This window comes from Corylus avellana, chromosome ca8, assembly GCF_901000735.1.
Source record: "Corylus avellana chromosome ca8, CavTom2PMs-1.0".
NCBI lineage: Eukaryota > Viridiplantae > Streptophyta > Magnoliopsida > Fagales > Betulaceae > Corylus > Corylus avellana.
In genome coordinates, this window is record NC_081548.1 from 9,683,678 (window position 1) to 9,700,390 (window position 16,713).

General features: G+C 37.0%; 1 protein-coding gene across 1 annotated transcript; it reads left to right on the plus strand.

Moving 5' to 3' along the window:
* The first annotated feature begins 432 nt into the window (after nucleotides 1-432).
* LOC132189759 (uncharacterized) lies at nucleotides 433-16,400 on the plus strand. Its single transcript, XM_059604542.1, is given in 16 exon segments — nucleotides 433-739; nucleotides 1,612-1,739; nucleotides 2,100-2,171; nucleotides 2,287-2,400; nucleotides 7,754-7,822; nucleotides 7,911-7,967; nucleotides 8,997-9,050; nucleotides 9,124-9,186; nucleotides 9,371-9,433; nucleotides 9,693-9,857; nucleotides 9,907-10,003; nucleotides 10,006-10,091; nucleotides 13,171-13,251; nucleotides 13,364-13,425; nucleotides 13,575-13,721; nucleotides 16,069-16,400. Coding segments are annotated over 15 exon segments (1,392 nt in total). The 5' UTR covers nucleotides 433-540; the 3' UTR covers nucleotides 13,657-13,721; nucleotides 16,069-16,400.
* Nucleotides 16,401-16,713: the final 313 nt, after the last annotated feature.

A 16,713-nucleotide genomic window follows, 5' to 3' on the forward strand; every position in this document is an offset into this window, starting at 1 on the left:
GTCTACAAATATTTTTGATAATGTCCTAAAAGGTATTTATTTATTTATTTCATTTTTAATTTAAAGGTTTTTTTTTTTAAATTTTAAAATGTATTTTTTTTTATTGTTTTTTAATTTTTTTTAATAAGATTTATGTTTTGTGTTTTAAATGATTTATTAATAAGTTTAAGAAAATTGTTTTTAAATTTTAAAAATTAAAAAGTGCTAAACAATTTATTAGCCTTTATTTCCAGACCTTATTAGGCGGCTACTACCCACCTACCTCCTTTGTTGACCTTTCCCAACCAAACCACGTAACCAAATTGTACAAACTCCCAACCGTCAGATGCCATCTAAATCGACACGTGCCACGTGTACGACAGATCGACCGCCTGATTTTTTTTTTTTTGAAAAAGAAAGAAAGAAAGAAAAAAAAAAAAAATCTCTATTCCCTTGGCTCACGATGATGCTTGTTTATAGTTGCGAGAACTGAAACGGCGAAACTAAGAACTCCCTCTCTTTCTCACTGTCTCTGAGTTTTGTTGCCTCAGATTGCATGCCATGTCGGCCTCGAAGGTCGTGATTTTGTCAATCTTTCTAGCCCTAATCTTCACGCACATTAGGGCTGATGTTTCAATCGAAGGAGAATTATCAGACAGTGGAGATGAGACCGTCAAGGTCGTCGGATCGGACGGCTCTGCCGATTCGTCCGCTTTGAAGATCGAACTGGACCAGCTCAAGTCCAAGATCCAAGCCCTTGGTTTGTTTCTTTCCTCTTTGTTTTCAAACCTTAGTGTTAGTGGCTTCGTTTTCAGTTTTTCTTTTTGATTTCTTCGGTTGTGTTTGGTTGCTGGGATGACTTAGGAAGAGAAAAGGTTTTTGATTTCACTCAAAAAGGGTTTTTTTTTTTTTTTTTTTTTTTCAAAATTTTATTTGGATTTGATTTTTATACGATAAAGTTCCTTGAATTTGAGGAAAATTTGTTTAGTTTATTGCTGACCGGTGAATTTGAGGGAAAACTGCTGTAGTATAGGAGAAGTCTAGGATTTCTTCTAGCAAATCTGGTTCGTTTAATTTCTGTGATAAGCTAATCTTGAAAAGCTTGGCATTGTAGAAGATGTGAGTTATGGGAGATTTTTTTATTTTTTTTTCTCTTATTCAGTAGTCAAATTTTAGGTTTTCTCGTATTTTGCTACCGTTTTTCTATGCATCAAACTAGAGCACAATGGAACAGTGATACGACTTCTGAGAGAGTGGCTAAGATCATATTAATCTGAGTCTCAATGGTAAAGAGACAGTAGCTTAAGTCAAAGGTTACAATGTATGGTGAAAAGTAGTCTTGTCTCTTTGGTGTATTAATTTGAGAGTGAATCATCTTAATATTATCTAAAATCTTCGTTTTTCTCTTAAATAAGTTGTGATATGGAGATATGGATCCATGTAGCGGACCCATTATTTGGGATTAAGGCTTAGTTGAGTTGTATTGAGTATCATCAGCATCAGCATCAAGAAGAGTATCACGATTGTTCACAGGAGGAAACTTTAACAAACGGAACTGAATTTAACTTTAACAAACGGAACTGGATTTTGTGAATGTTGGCTAACACCCTTTCTCCGTATCTGTTATTGAAGAGTCCCATGTCGATGAGAAATCCAAAGAATTGAAAGCAAAGGAAGAGGTTTTAGCGAAGAAGGAAAAAATCATTCAAGACAATTCAAATAACATTGCTTCCTTGCAAACTGAGATCTCATCGCTCCAGGTGAGACATTAGCATTAGACTCTATAAGACCAATAGCTTAATCCATTTTTTTTAAAATCATATTTCACTTCTCATTTAGATGAAATTAATAGTTATTATGGTTATATTCTTAGAGACTGCTAGACTTGCTTAATTTCTTTCTACACAGGAGTGCATTGTCAACCACATTTTTGGATATCATTGTTCTTAAGTTTTGTGAACTCATGCTATAAATTGAAGGGAACATTCATAGCGTGGTTTTCCTTATAATTACATAATACAATTTTCTTTTGCGTGAAAAATTCGAAAAGCAAGGAACAGAAATACCTACATCTATGAGGTCTGTGTTGACAAAAGTTATTTATATTTATTATTTTTTAGCAAAAAGGGTCAATAGATGCTGAGGAGCAAGTCGGAAAGGCTCATGCACGTGCTGGTGAATTAGAGAAGCAGGTTAGATATCCAGAGAAGCAAGCACTTTACTCTGTTGAAAATAATTGATTATTTATTTTTATTTTTTTGATAAGTAAAATAATTGATTATTTATAATCTCTCATCTTCCATACAGGTAGACAAACTTAAAAAGGAATTAGAGACACAGAATAAGGAGAAGGTGGCTTTGGAAGCCCGGGTAAATGAAGCTGAGAAGAAAGTACAGGAATTGAGTTTGAAACTAGAGAATGTAAGTTATTTATATGGCCGGTGCTTTTTTTAATAAAAGCCTATTATGTTATGGCTATGTTTCCACGCCTTCCCCCATTTTCTATTTCCTGTAAATACAGTTTTCACTGGCTTCTGATATTACAAAAAACACAATTCCTTTTTAGCTTGTGCTTGTTGAAAGTGTGCATTTCATTTACAGTATTTAAGAGGTTTTGTGCTTCAACGTCTAGGAAATATGTTGATATGATTTTGTTAATGGAATTCTAGTCGAAAACTAAACATAAATGGTGTCCTTTATGAGTTTTTGTGTCATATCAAATAGCTTTGATGTTCCCAACTAGAAACTAAAGCCTTTAATTGTCATTTCAAATAGCTATATTGGTACCACCTTGAAACTAAAGTGAGTCTTAGCCCTTCTTAAGCCTATATGTATTATTCAAGGATTTGTGGAACTAATGTTTAGGAGGATACTTCTCTACTAAATTTATTGAATTGGTTCTTTCTCTTATACTCTCTTGAGAGAGTCACTGTACTCCCGAAGGGGTTGGGATGAGATGGGGGGATGGTGCAGACAGGGAAAGAGGTGGTTCAAAGGGGAAGGGGCAATTAATTTCCTTCATAGGAGTGGGTCGTGATGTGGTTCAGAGAGAGGGGTGGGGGAGAGTAACTCGTATAAAATAATATTGAAGGCCTTACTAACTACACTTTACCTTAAATACGCACTAGGAAAATGTCATAACAAACGATCCTTGCCTGAGCAGCAGAAAATTTAAAACTTTTTCTCTCATTAATAAAAACTCACCAGAGCTCTATCAATAGAACATAACACATTACATGACTTGTCTAGCCAATCAACATTACATATACTTTTCTCCCATCTATAATTTATGTATCATCAAGTCATCAATATAAACCTTACATTCTATTGCTTTAACTTGATCTCTAGATCCCTGCTGCCTGTATTTGTTGCTTGCAGAGTAGCCATCACCCCCCACACTACTGTGAACATTTAAATGTATAGTATTTTTGTTGTAACATTCTTTTGCAAAACTAACTTTCAAAAATATTTTTCTCAAACATTTTGTTGAAAACATTTCTTTCATAACTTTTCCTTTTGTAAACCCTTCTTTTATAAATGTTTCATTCATAAACATCTATTTCATAAAAAACTAGTCTTTCAAAAACATCATCTCATGCAAGATATTTCATACAACTTTGAAATTATATGTAACTATGCAGTATGCTTTCTTCACACATGCATACATACATACATACATATCCTCCAAAGCAAGGTTGTGGTTCTTGCACATCCCCTGTTGGCAAGGGACTGGTTCGTACATCCTTTCTCTTCCGGAACCCTATCGGCATAGCTCCCTTTGCCTAGGGCTAATGACTGGTGGACTTTGCCACTTGAGGCCACACCCTACCTAAATGTGTGTTGCACTGCCTCCAAAAATATAAAATACAGGATATTGGTGTTATCATTCATATTTCATTTCACATTTCATTTAATTTTCATAAAATTTTACACAATCACATAGACATTTCACTTCATTTCATGCTAAATAACCATACATATAATACTATTTTCTATAATAACATAACAAAACCACCAGTTAAAACATAACATGCATTGTTTTGCAATAAATATTTGTAAATCAGTTCAGTATCCCCTCTTGGAGAGCACTACTTGGTCTCACGCATGTGTCTACATTTTCTAATTTCTTGGAGCTATGTAATTCTTTTTTCTAATCAGTAGGGGATACTTTGTATATACCCTTTGTACATGGGTTGCGCTCCTATGCTTGTTTGATAATATATATATATATTACTTATAAAAAAAATGTCGCACCATTTATGCTTTTTTTTTTTGATAGGTAAATTTGTATATATCAAAAACCCAACAGGGCGCAACACGATTACACAGGGAGTATAAAAGAGTGCGTCTAAACACCCAATAAAAACCCTAAGCTCCCAAGGAGCACCCACAAGGAACCCAAAAAGAACCACCCAAGAACCCCCGAAATCAAAACACCCTACACAAGAAACACCCTACACAAAGGCTAACCCTACACATGATCACCCCACATCCCTAACCCTACTCGAGCCACCGCCCCTAGCCTCAAAGTTATCGGAGCATTCCAAATTCTTCACCCCCAGCGGCATCTTTTTCTTATGAAGCTGTTTAGCTTCCTTATCCTTCGCTCTCCGTGTATAACACTTGGAAACATAGGATTGTTTATCTATCAAAGCTTTGGCAGGTGCAGGAGGAAAAGAGAAAACCGGAGAAACAATAGCCCTCACCGGAGGAACAGTAGCCACCACCGGAGGAACAGAAGCCTCATCCCTCATCCTGCACTGAAGCCTCGCCGGATAAGTAGAAGCAATCGCAGGAATCGCCGGAGGAAAAGAGAATTGATTCACAGGCGAAACAGAAGCCACCGAAGAAACAGTAGCCACCACCGTAGGAGCAGTAGCGTCATCCCTCAAACTGCGCCAAAGCCTCGCCGGAGACACAGGAGTCGCCGGGGAAGATTTCTGTCCAAAATCCCCAATTTGAACATTCTCAGCAAACCCAGGAGACTCCGGCGAAGACTTATCCGAGTGCAACAAAAACCCATCGCTGAACTTATCGGGATCTAAAACAGGGCCGCAAACGGGAATTTGAACCACAGCCGACCCGGAAACCGACCCGGAATTATGCCCATCATAACCCAAAGAACCAACCCTAATCCGCTTACCTTTGGGCTTCTCACCCAGCCCGCGAAGGATCCGGTCCAACTTATCGCAGAAAAACCCTAATCGCCTCATCAACTTGTTCCTTCTAAACTTAGCTGCCGCCGCCACCGGAGACGAGAAGCTTTGCTCAATCAAGGGATGAGCTTTCTCCATTTCGTAACAATCCATCGCGAATCGTATTTCCACTCCAGCATTCCCCATCTCGAAACAGCTCGCCACCGGGAACAAGTCAATCTCTTGCGACGAAAGAAGCCGCGCCCCAGCAATGTCCGCCACCTCGCAAGAAGAAGAGCGCAACGCTTCGGCGAAAGACCGTCCATCTTTTGTCCCCGGAGAGGAACTCTCAGAATTCGAAAACCCTGGAGAACTCGCCTGCGCAGCCAGCAACGAACGCAGCTCAACCACGAACCTCCGCCAACCCCGCCCAGAGCGGGCCTCTGGAATCCAGATGATACCTTTCCGTTCGTCCTCCAGATAGGCAACCACCTCCAGGAATCTCCCAGCTTTGTTACTACCCCCGCTCTCCGACAAAGACTTCCCTTCCTCGCTAAATTTTTTGACGAAATCTTCCTTCACCTGAGACTGAGACGCCTCTTCTACCGTAGCTGCCAACCAAGAAGCACTTCGCTGACCCACCAGAATAAGCCCTACAAAACCCTTCCTTCTTTCCTCCAAACGAAGCTTCGAAGCCTTCGTCGAGAAAAAGAAGGTTTTAGCTTCCACCGAAAACCGTCGCTCCATCCTAATCTACACGAACGCATCCCACGAAAACAGAAAACCGAGCTCTAGCGGGACGCGCCTACACGCGCCACCGCTGGGGTTCCAGTTCCAGCGCCTCTTGGTGTTCCAGCCTGACTTGGAACACCATAAAAGTAAAGTAATTAATAAGGAAATGCTAAAAACCATTTATGCTTAAAACGCTTTCATACATTTAATCATACATAATGCTAAAAAAAAATCTCTCTTTTTACATCCACAACTCCAACAAATCTCCTACCTGTTTTCCCTCCCTTCAAAACTCTTAAAACTTAACAAACACACACACACACGCACACACATTCATACACACCACTTCTTAACTTCGTTCTCTATCCGCCTACAACCCATATCCTACCAATCCTTACCCACACGCACACACACACACACATTCATTCGCACCACTTCTTAACTTCGTTCTCTATCCACCTACAACCCACTCACACATTCATACACACCACTTCTTAACTTCGTTCTCTATCCACCTACAACCCATATCCTACCAATCCTTACCCGAAGTTTCAAGCTTTTCCTAAAACTTTTCATGGGAAAGTCCCCCCACCCACACACACACACACACATATCCTTAAAACACTTCTTAAATCAACCCACATGTAAAAGATCTAACAAAAGCTTCAACTTTTAGGTTCAAGGCCAAAGAACATACCTTTTGAAGCTTGTTCCTCCTTCCTCTTGCACCAAAGCTCCTCCCTTTTCACTCTCTTCTTCCTTCCTCCTCAAGCACTCACTCTCTCTCTTCTCTCTTTTTCTCTCTTGCTCGCTGGAATGAAGAGTGGAGGCACAAATGGCTGAAAAACCTTAAACCTCCTCTTGCGATGCTGTCCCGTGTTCTTGTTTGAATGAGATTTCATTTAACATTCCACACGTTCTGCGTGTGGCCGAATTTCTGTCTTGTTTGCATGGACCATGTTTTGTTCAAACAAACTCTCCCAACATGCATATTGTGTAATTGGGCAACATCGCTTAGCATGTGGTAAAACAAGCATAAATTTCGCATCAAGTTTCAGAATCGCGCATATGACCCCTATTCGGAAAGCTTTTTTTGTCGCGCACGTCGTGGTCACGTAGCAAAGCTCAGTGAGCGTCGTTTCTGGCTTAAAATCCTTTGTTTTTCCTCCAAATCAGTGTTTCTAGTGTATTCTTTCCCTGTTATGGAATACTTCCCATTAATAATTTAATCCACAGGTTCTTAATTTATGTCTTTGAAGCGGCGTGTTATAGAGAGAGTGGGAAACAAGCTTCGGAGAATGGCATATGCTTCTTGAGAGGCGTAAGCCATCTCCCACCCTCTCTCTCTCCTACAGTGGCAAATTTGTTGTTGACTTTGAAATCATTTTCCGTTGACCTGTATTTTCTATGTGCACCAAACACCGGAAAGAATACGCCAAAAGATGGTTTATGCCAAAACAAGCGCAGACTTGGCGTTTTTGGTGGTTGTACTAGTGGTTATTTTTTCAAATATATGGGATAAAAGTGATTTTCTGGGGAGGTAGCATATTCATGTCTTAAGAACTGTAAGTGGAATTTTTCATTTGAGCAGGAGTGACTATTTGGTAATTATTTGTGAGTAAGCATACTTTTTGTTAGTTGGTATCAAAGTTAAGTAAAGTTTTGTGAGGAAGTACACTTTGTGTTTGTTGGCATGAAGGTAAGCAAATTTGGTAGGTTCCTTGTGGCTGAAATTGGGTTAGTGCGTTATTTTAATTTTTAATTTTTGTTCTCTATAAGCGACCATATATAATGTTACGTATTCCTTTTTGATTCCAGTTATATGCAATTCAATATTTTCTTGATAATTTCCGCAAGAATGGTATAGTGATGCCAGAAAATGACTTTTTTTTTTTTTTTTTTAACAGCTCCTAAAGGTTAATGATGAACAGAAGACCAAAATTCGTAAAATTGAACGGGCTCTTAAAGCTGCTGAGGTATCCAAGTTACTTCTGATAAGGCTCATATTATGTCAGATTCTTGATGATGGTTCTTATTTGCATTTTCTTTTTGGAATCTTGTTAGGAAGAAATGATTAAGGCAAAGTCTGAGGCCACTTCAAAAGCGAAAGAGTTAATTGAGGTAAAAAATTAAGCTGACTTAGTTTGTGAAGCTCTCTATCTCCCTATAGGCTACACATAAAGTTTGAGGGCATGCTTATCACTTTTGTACTTTACCTCTTCCTTTAAATACTAGATTTCCACTATGGTTTAGAGGGATGGACTGATTCTGTTATATCTCCCAGCCAGAAAATGTGGGAAATGCCATAATAATAATTATATAGTTTTAGCAAGGTTGGTGTTGATGTGGGGAATTTCTTTCTGCCCTTGATGAGGAGCTTTATCGGGAGGCCTGCCCTAACTTCACTGGGTGTGTAAGGGGTTTGGGAATTTTGTTTGGGATTGGTTGGGTTGGTGTTGTAATGTAGCCCAGAGTGTTCTTGCGGGTTTTTGTTGTGGGGCTCTTGGTGTTTCTTCTATCTGCTGGGTTTTGCAGGTGTTTTCTTTGTTCTTTTTGCTTTTTCTGTTTTGGTGTCCTTTTTGTATACTTCATGTATGCTGAGGGGCGCTTTTCACTTTTTTTTAATGATATTTCAATGCTTACCTATCAAAAAGAAAGTTTTAGCAAGGTTTTCATGCTAGGAAGCTTAGGAGTAGTTTAAGTCATCTGGGTTCTAATTCTATGGAAGAAGCTGTTTCATTCAGATTTTCGGATTTGGAAATTGATATATAATGTAACCAAATATATGTGAAACTTGAGCACATGTGCATTAAACATCTAATATGGTCATTGGAAATCTGAATATGCCACATGACGGCACAAACGGAACTTATTTTGGACTTCATTGTCAGAGGTTACCACTTACATTTACCAACAAGAGTTAAAAGCTTATATGCTGTTATGAGTGTATGGACTTGTGGTGTACACATGGTTTAGGCATTCAGTCATTGTTCTGTGGGTGGCATAACGTAAGTCTAGCTGACATTGCCAGGAGCTCATCAATGCATAATATCTTGCATGGTTACATATGTTGTCTTCTCTGATATTTTGTACACTACGAAAGGAGTTAAAACTGGAATTTGATTGCAAAACTAATGAAAATTATTTCAGGCTCATGGTTCATGGCTTCCACCTTGGCTTGCTGTACATTTAGTCCATGGTCAGGTAAACTTAGTGCAGTTGTGTTTTGCACAATTAGGATTCTTCGTATGAGCCCTGAAAACATAGCTTCTTGCAGTCCTGCATGGAGACATATTGGAATGAGCATGGGAAACCAGCCTTTGATATGCTGATTCAGAAGGTATTTTTTTAATCCTGGTTTCTATGCGGTTATTTGTTAGTTTTGCAGGTTAAATGTGGCACACTCTTTTGACTATGTAATGGGTGTTGCTATTTTCTTTTGGAGTTGAGGTGACTAGTTTGATTTTGTATCAAATGGGCATATTTTGTCTACCCACTAGCCTTATGTGTCAAATTTGTTCCAGGCCGTGGAGAAAAAGGCACAAGCTGAAAAATGGTCTGAACCTCACATAGAAACAATTAAAACTGTAAGCTGTCTTCTCGTTTTTGTGGGTTGTGTGTTTTGTGACTTCCAGTATTTCTTGTTGAGACCTGATTGGTTTTTTACTTGAGGAGTTATGAAGTGAGTTGATGGTGTTGGGTTGTTGGTGTTTGGCCCCCCTTTCCTTTTTTCTTTCTCTTTTTCTCTCCTAAGCTTTCCCTCTCTTTTTTTGAAAGTTGTTTTTGTTTGCAAGAAATGACTAATCTGGGTGCGTATTCTTCTCATTCTCTGTTTGTTGCTTGAAGAAATGGATCCCAACTATAAAGGATCAGTGGGTTGTGGTAAAAACAAATGTTGAACCACATGTTCAGTCGCTAACTAAAAAAAGTATTGAAGTTTATGAGACATCAAAGAGTGCAGTAATTCCACATGCTGTCAGAGTGCGGGAGTTTGTTGATCCTTACTTTCAGGTATATATTGTATTTCATGGTGTCCTACTTGTTTATCTGTTTGAACAAGAATCTGAAAAAGTTTTTTATGGGTGACAGGAAGCTAAAAGGGTCAGCAAAGCCATACATTGATCAGATTGCTACTGTGACAAAACCTCATGTTGATAAATTCGGTGGTTATAAAGCCGTGATACAAAGGAAGCAATTAATGCTTATGGAAAGTTTCTAAAGTCTGCAACTACTTACCATCATCAGGTATCAGTATCAGTCTGCTGTCTTTTATAATTTTAGCTTTTCACTTATATTAAGGTATCCATGCTCCTTAAGATTTCTTGTTGTCTTTCTGATGGCATTTGGTCATTATTTTTTTCTTTTCTTTTAGGGAACTGGTGGCAGGTTGACATGAATAACATGTTGCACCTCTTGATAGGATCCATGAATAGAGACTTCTAAGCATTTTGAAATAATTCTTTTTTTCTTTCTTGGTTTTGAGACTGCATTGATGGTAAAGTCTGGAAACAACAGTTACTTTAGAAAGTGTTTAAGATTAAGAAAGTGCTCTACATATCATAAAGTTTTATTTCTTTGTTCTTTTTTGGGGATTTTGAGCTCATGTTGGTAAAATTAGCCAACAATTGCTACTGACTATTGTTCAGAGTTTGCTGCTCATATAGTTCAAATTTGCTTAAGTACCCTTAAAAATTCTTAAAGTATTCCCTGGGCCTGCTGTTTATTATTGATAACGTCCTAGGCACCTCACGAATGATTTTGTGCAGAACTACTTTAGACATACGTTGTATTAGAATAACAGTAGAAGGTATTATAAGTAATCTTCCATCTTCCAATAAGCTCTAATTCCAATGAAATTTCCTCTCCTTATAAGAATGGGATGGAGGGTAAGGTTTTGGGTTAATTCTGGTTTAGTGTTTGTGTAAATTACCAATTAGAAAAAAAAAAATGCCAAATATTTATGATGGCAATTTCTTCTCTCTCTCTCTCTCTCTCATTCATCAAATCCCCAACTGTCCTTACGAAAAGTATCTCACTTTCAAACCCTAAAATTTTCCATTTCTTCAAAAAAAAAGAAAAAGAAAAAGCAAAACCCTTTATTTTTTAGTTTTGGGCAGTCTCAGTCAAATGAGCTTCGGTTGAGGGTTCGATCGAGGCATTTGGTCACATGCCCAATAGATTGAGCTTCAATTGGGGGTTTGATTGGGGCATTATATGCTAGGGTAAAAGTTTGTTTGATTTTGATTTCCAGTGCGTATACGAACTGTGAAAACGTGACCTATCGATCCTTTAGACCTTAAGAATTTGAAGCTAGAGGTGTCAAAAAAGTTACCACAGGGATTACTGTCTATGTGTGTATAGCACCTCGTGTAAGAAAATACTAAAAGAAAATAGAAAAGTGTAATGAACACATAAAATAATATGGATGAAGATATGTTATGGTGAAAATAGATGGAGCATGTTAAAGCTTGTAGGCATTTGATCCAAAGCACGTTAAAGACACATGAATTTGGCAAACCCGTAGAAATATGATGCCCTTACACCCAATTTTGGTTGTATAGAAATATTTGATTGTTGGGGCATTGATTTTATGGGACCTTTCCCACCTTCTTTTGGAAATCTCTACATTTTTGTAGCAGTTGTTATGTTTCCAAATGGATTGAGGCAATTCCATGCAGGACCAATGATCATAGAATTGTCTTGAAATTTTTTAAAAAGAAATCTTTTATCAAGATTTTTCTTTCTTGTTTTCTTCTCCCCCATATGACATTTAAAAGTGCATTTCTTCTAAATTTCTGCTGGTTTATGAATTCAACTTCTTAATGGAGTAATTAACTTGACTCCAGCGTTAGTCCAGCAAATCACTCATTGTACTAGATATTAAAGTAATAGTATGACTAGAATATGAGTAATTGTTTTTTGTTCAATTGTGGTAGCTATGAGCAAAACATAAGTTTGGATTAAGAGGTAAATATCTCTGTTGCTTATACCATTTAGAATCTCATAACTGTTGCAGTATATTTCTCTGTTTTCATTGACATTTTGGCCATTCTTTGGAAATGCTTATACATTATCATCTTACCATACCATGGTCTGTATCTCATAAGGGGTGGGCAAGACCCGCCCGGCTCCAAGCCGACCCGCGTTTCTTTCTCAGAACTCCTATTCTCCCAATCTCGCTATTCTGCAGCTTGTTTCATTTGGACCTTTTGGCTTCCCTGTGCTCTCTCTCTCTCTGAGAATTGAACTAATTGCTAATGAGTCGCGTTCATTGCAAAGAAAATGGAGTGGGATTGTGGGGGAGAAAGTGGATTGGGGAATTGGAAAGGCTTTTGAAGAAAAAAGATTGGTTTGTTTGACAACTAAAGGTGCAGAAGAAGCAGAGAAAAGTCTGGTTGTGTTGTTAATGGCGGATTGGTGGAGTTATCTAAGGGATCTCACTGAATTGGCTTTCCACATATTCATTCCTAACCTTTCTAGGTTTTCTGGGTTCTTGTAGTGGTCTGGGTGTTTGAGGGTTTGTTTTTTTTTTGTTTTTTTGAGAAATGCTAGGGGTACCAAATTTTTTACTAAGGGATGGGGTACAAAATGACGTGGAGCTTATTTCTTGGTATATGTAGCATTTTTCTTAATTAATTATTGTGATTTTCTCCAAATAATAAGTTTCACATCATTTTGGTACCCATCTCTTGGTAAAAGATTTGGCACTCTTACAATTTTTTTTTTCTTCTAGAAATGTTAAGCCCTAGTCAAGCCTTGTAGTGATTTCCTACTCAAATTTTCTCTCTTTAGACCTTACTCTGAAAAGTAGAGCAAATCGTATGTTGGATCTTCTACTTTTTTTTTTTTTTTTTTCTTGGGATATATTGAAGGAGATGGTTGTCTGTAAATCAAGTTTTGTTTTGAATAGTATTCAGTTTTTTTTTTTAAAGATTGAATGCGTCAAAGTTGATGGATTTTCCGATGGAATACCTGACCCAGAGCCGACCTAAAAATTCCAGCATCGTCCGGTTATGACGGAATTTGTCTTGGGGTTGGTAATGGTATTTTTCGTTTGCCCCTCATCGGGTTGGAATTTCCTACTCGAAGGGGTCGGTAACCACCCCTACTTGTAGCATAGAAGCATTAAACAAAGCCTAGAATTTCATTGGTTTACTCCCCAGTCAGGGATTAATTTTTATGTTGATTTAGTTAGATATAGAATCTGGACTCTAGACACACACACACACACATGTTTCATATCTGGTTATATCTTATATTGCTTCAACAGTTGTTATCTTAGAGTTTGTAACACGTTATAGTTATTTTCTTATGCTTTGTTAAGATTCAAGCCACTGTGCAAGAGAAGCTGAAAAGGCATGAGCTGACAAGACCTCTTGCTACGAAAGAGTTGGAATGGTTTGTGGTATGTAATGATTGTGCATATCCTTTTTTTTTAAAGAAAAACTCAAAGCTTATTATTTATCTAGATTAATTGACACTGAACACATGATTTACTGGTGATCCTAATGGTACAGGCCTCTGCTTTGTTGGCCCTGCCCATCATCATACTCTTTAGAGTTGGTTCTGCTATTTTCTGGTCAGTTTCTGAATTAGCTTTTCAATTTAATTTTGCACTTTCTTTTTATCAAGGTTTAGAAACATATTTTATTTTATTTTGTTTTATTTATTTATTTTTTCTTTACTGTTGAATTTTTGTGACATTGTTTATGTGCCTGATCTCTTCAGCAAAAAGGCAAAGAAACCTACTCGAAATGCTCATACCAACCATGCACGTCGTAAGGCTAAACGGGTCCATCCAGGCAACTAGAGTACAGCCAGATCATCTGCTGGTTTTTTATATTTGTTTTTAGTGGAGGGAGGAGACTATCTAAGGTATGTTTCATCATAATCATTTTAAAAGAGAATTCCATATTTTTGTGTTATTTGAATTCCTTGTGCCTGGCAATGAAACTTTTCTGTATGCATAATACTCCTTAAAAAAGTTCATCAGCATCTGTATTATTGGCATTATGTTTTTTATGATTGTGCTACTCTTCTGATGTTAAGGAGACTTGTTCTTTCATGAATGTTTGGATTGGGATTAACATCTTACTTGATGTCTCAGTTATCATCTTTTTTATGTTTCTTACCACTTCAAGATGGGGATCTACTTAATTCACTTTTGAACCAAGACTGGAAAAACTTGAACTATGTGCTGCGTCATTGCTGCGTTATCTTCTTCCTGAGTAAATCTAAAATTTCAACTCTTATACGGCTCTTGCACGATTGTGCTGATGTGGAATGCCGATAAACCATTGGTTTATGGGCATTTTTTAATAAAGGTTGAGTCAATGGCTTATGAGCACTCAACGTTAGTCCAGTTGTACAGGAGTTGTATAAGAATTAAGTTTGTAGTATTGCTCCTCCTTCCTTGCTTACGGTTGTAGAACACTAGATGCTTCCATTCTCGTTGTTCACTCACCTTATTGCTTCCATTCTGTTTTCATTTATTCTTGTTTGCTTGAAATTCACTCTCATTTTTGAAGAATGGCATTTCTTACTATTAGTTTGATGCCACTGCTCTTTTCATATTACTCATCTTCTATTTCTTTTTTGAACTACTTATATTAGTTCACTTATCATGATTTCAATTCCTCCATAGTATTGGCAAAAGAAGGAAGCTGACTTAACCTTTCACACCATCCTTCTCATTTGTTGCTTTTTCTCATGTTATAGTTTTCTTTTCTTTGTTTTTGGGCTTTGTAGGCGAGGCCAAATCTCCTCTTAACCTGAGATATGTAGAAGCTCTGATGTAATTAAAGTGGTTCCACCTATTGGTGGGAAATTAGTCATCCATCCACCTAATGAACTAGCAGTGTTGCATCCCTTTTCTCTCAATCTGCCCAAAAAGATACTGAATTGTGAATAACATGTTGTTTTCCTTTTCCTTTTCTTTCCTTTTCTCTTTTGCTGGATGATTCTGGCAGTTGCTTGTTTAGCTCCAATAGTTATTAGCTTTTCCACCTTTCTTGCTCTCTTTTCTCTTTCTAGTTAGGCGTTCTCTTGTATACTTTATGTCTACTAGGGTTGCGTCTCTCTGTGCTTTTTGGTTTATACAACATTACTTATCAATAAAATAAAATAAAATTGGAAGAAAGTCGCAGTTAAAAAATATCTCATTGACATCTTTTTCATGGCAACAAGGGACGCATGCTACTTTTGACAATTCTGTAAACAATTGATCATAGCACTGGACTAACTCTGATCCTAGTTACCCAGACCGATATAAATACAAAAAAAAGGAGGGGGACTCCAAAATTCCTATCTTATAATGTGTTTTTCTTGCATTAAAATGCCATACTCTTGTTTGATTAGGCACAGGGTTTGCAATACTCTTGTTTGTAAAAATTGAAGCTTCAGTTGTCGATGCCATAGCATTTTGTACTTTGATGTAAGACAAGCCCTAAAGCACCAGCTGTTTTGGTCTTTCTTCCTGGTACTAACAACACTTGCTAGTGGCCATTAAACTCATCTTATCCTAAGAGGTAGTCGGAAAGAAAATTTATCTTATGTTATTTGGTTTTGTTTCCACCTTGGAGGTCAAGCTACAGTACTTGAAGGGGTATGCTAGCTAACACGAGAAAAAAGGGCTGGCTATCATAAGAAACTTTATAAGAAATATACAAGTGAATCTTTAGGATAATGGTAGTTGGATAGAGATATTCTCTTCTCAATACAGAACAAATAGAGGATTAAATGCTGTCAAGAGAGCCAACTATGATAATGCACAAAGCTATCTCCAACTGGGAATTAGGGCTCGGAGACTCAGATCTTTTGAATAGTAGGTTTATGATTGTACTTTTCCGGAATAATTATGAAGCTGGTCGTGTATTTCCACTTGTTTGGTCATTAGTTGTTTTCATGTTGTTTGGTGTATATATATACACATCAATTTATGATTGTACTTTTCCGGAATAATTATGAAGCTGGTCGTGTATTTCCACTTGACCAATATGATTGTACTTTTCCGGAATAATTATGAAGCTGGTCGTGTATTTCCACTTGACCAATATGATTGTACTTTTCCGGAAGAATAATTATGAAGCTGGTCGTGTATTTCCACTTGTTTGGTCATTAGTTGCTTTCATGTTGTTTGGTATATATATATATATATATATCAATTTTTGTATCGGGGGCTTTGGTTTCATATTACTTGATGTACAAATTCTTTTGACTGCAGATGGGAGATGCACTCTCTTTGTAATGGCTTTCTCCTTGTTGGTGAAGTCTGATCCTGCCCTAGTCATGGAACTACAATGTTTTTGAAGATTTGACTTTTTCTTTGTGAAGAAAATTTTCAGAACCTTTGTCACACTTCATAGTTAGATGTCCAACAAGTCTAGAAATTCTTGTATCATGGGCCGTGTTATTTATGTTGATAGGGGTGTAATCTTATTTTTTGAATTCTTGGTCATCTTATATTATGTTCTGTTTGTTAGAAGTTAGAACCATATTTTCTTTGCCTATTAACCACGATAATTTTCCATCTATTTATGTGATCTTTTTTTTTTATTTTTTATTTTTTATTTTTTATTTTTTATTTTTTATTTTTATTTATTATGGAGATAACTATTGTTTTTTGTTCTTTTTACTTTTTATATATGCTATGTTTCTACTATATACATAAAATATGATAAAAAGAATTCAAAATATGAATGAAGTATTTTATAGCACGTGTCCCAAAAAGTATATCTATCAAATTCAATGAAAGTCTTTTAACTAATTATTTGTAAGAAACTCCTCATCTGTTTGCAAGAAACTCATGTCAAAACAAGATGAATTAATCTATCAATATGATGGTATGGTTTTGATTCTCTTTCTCTAT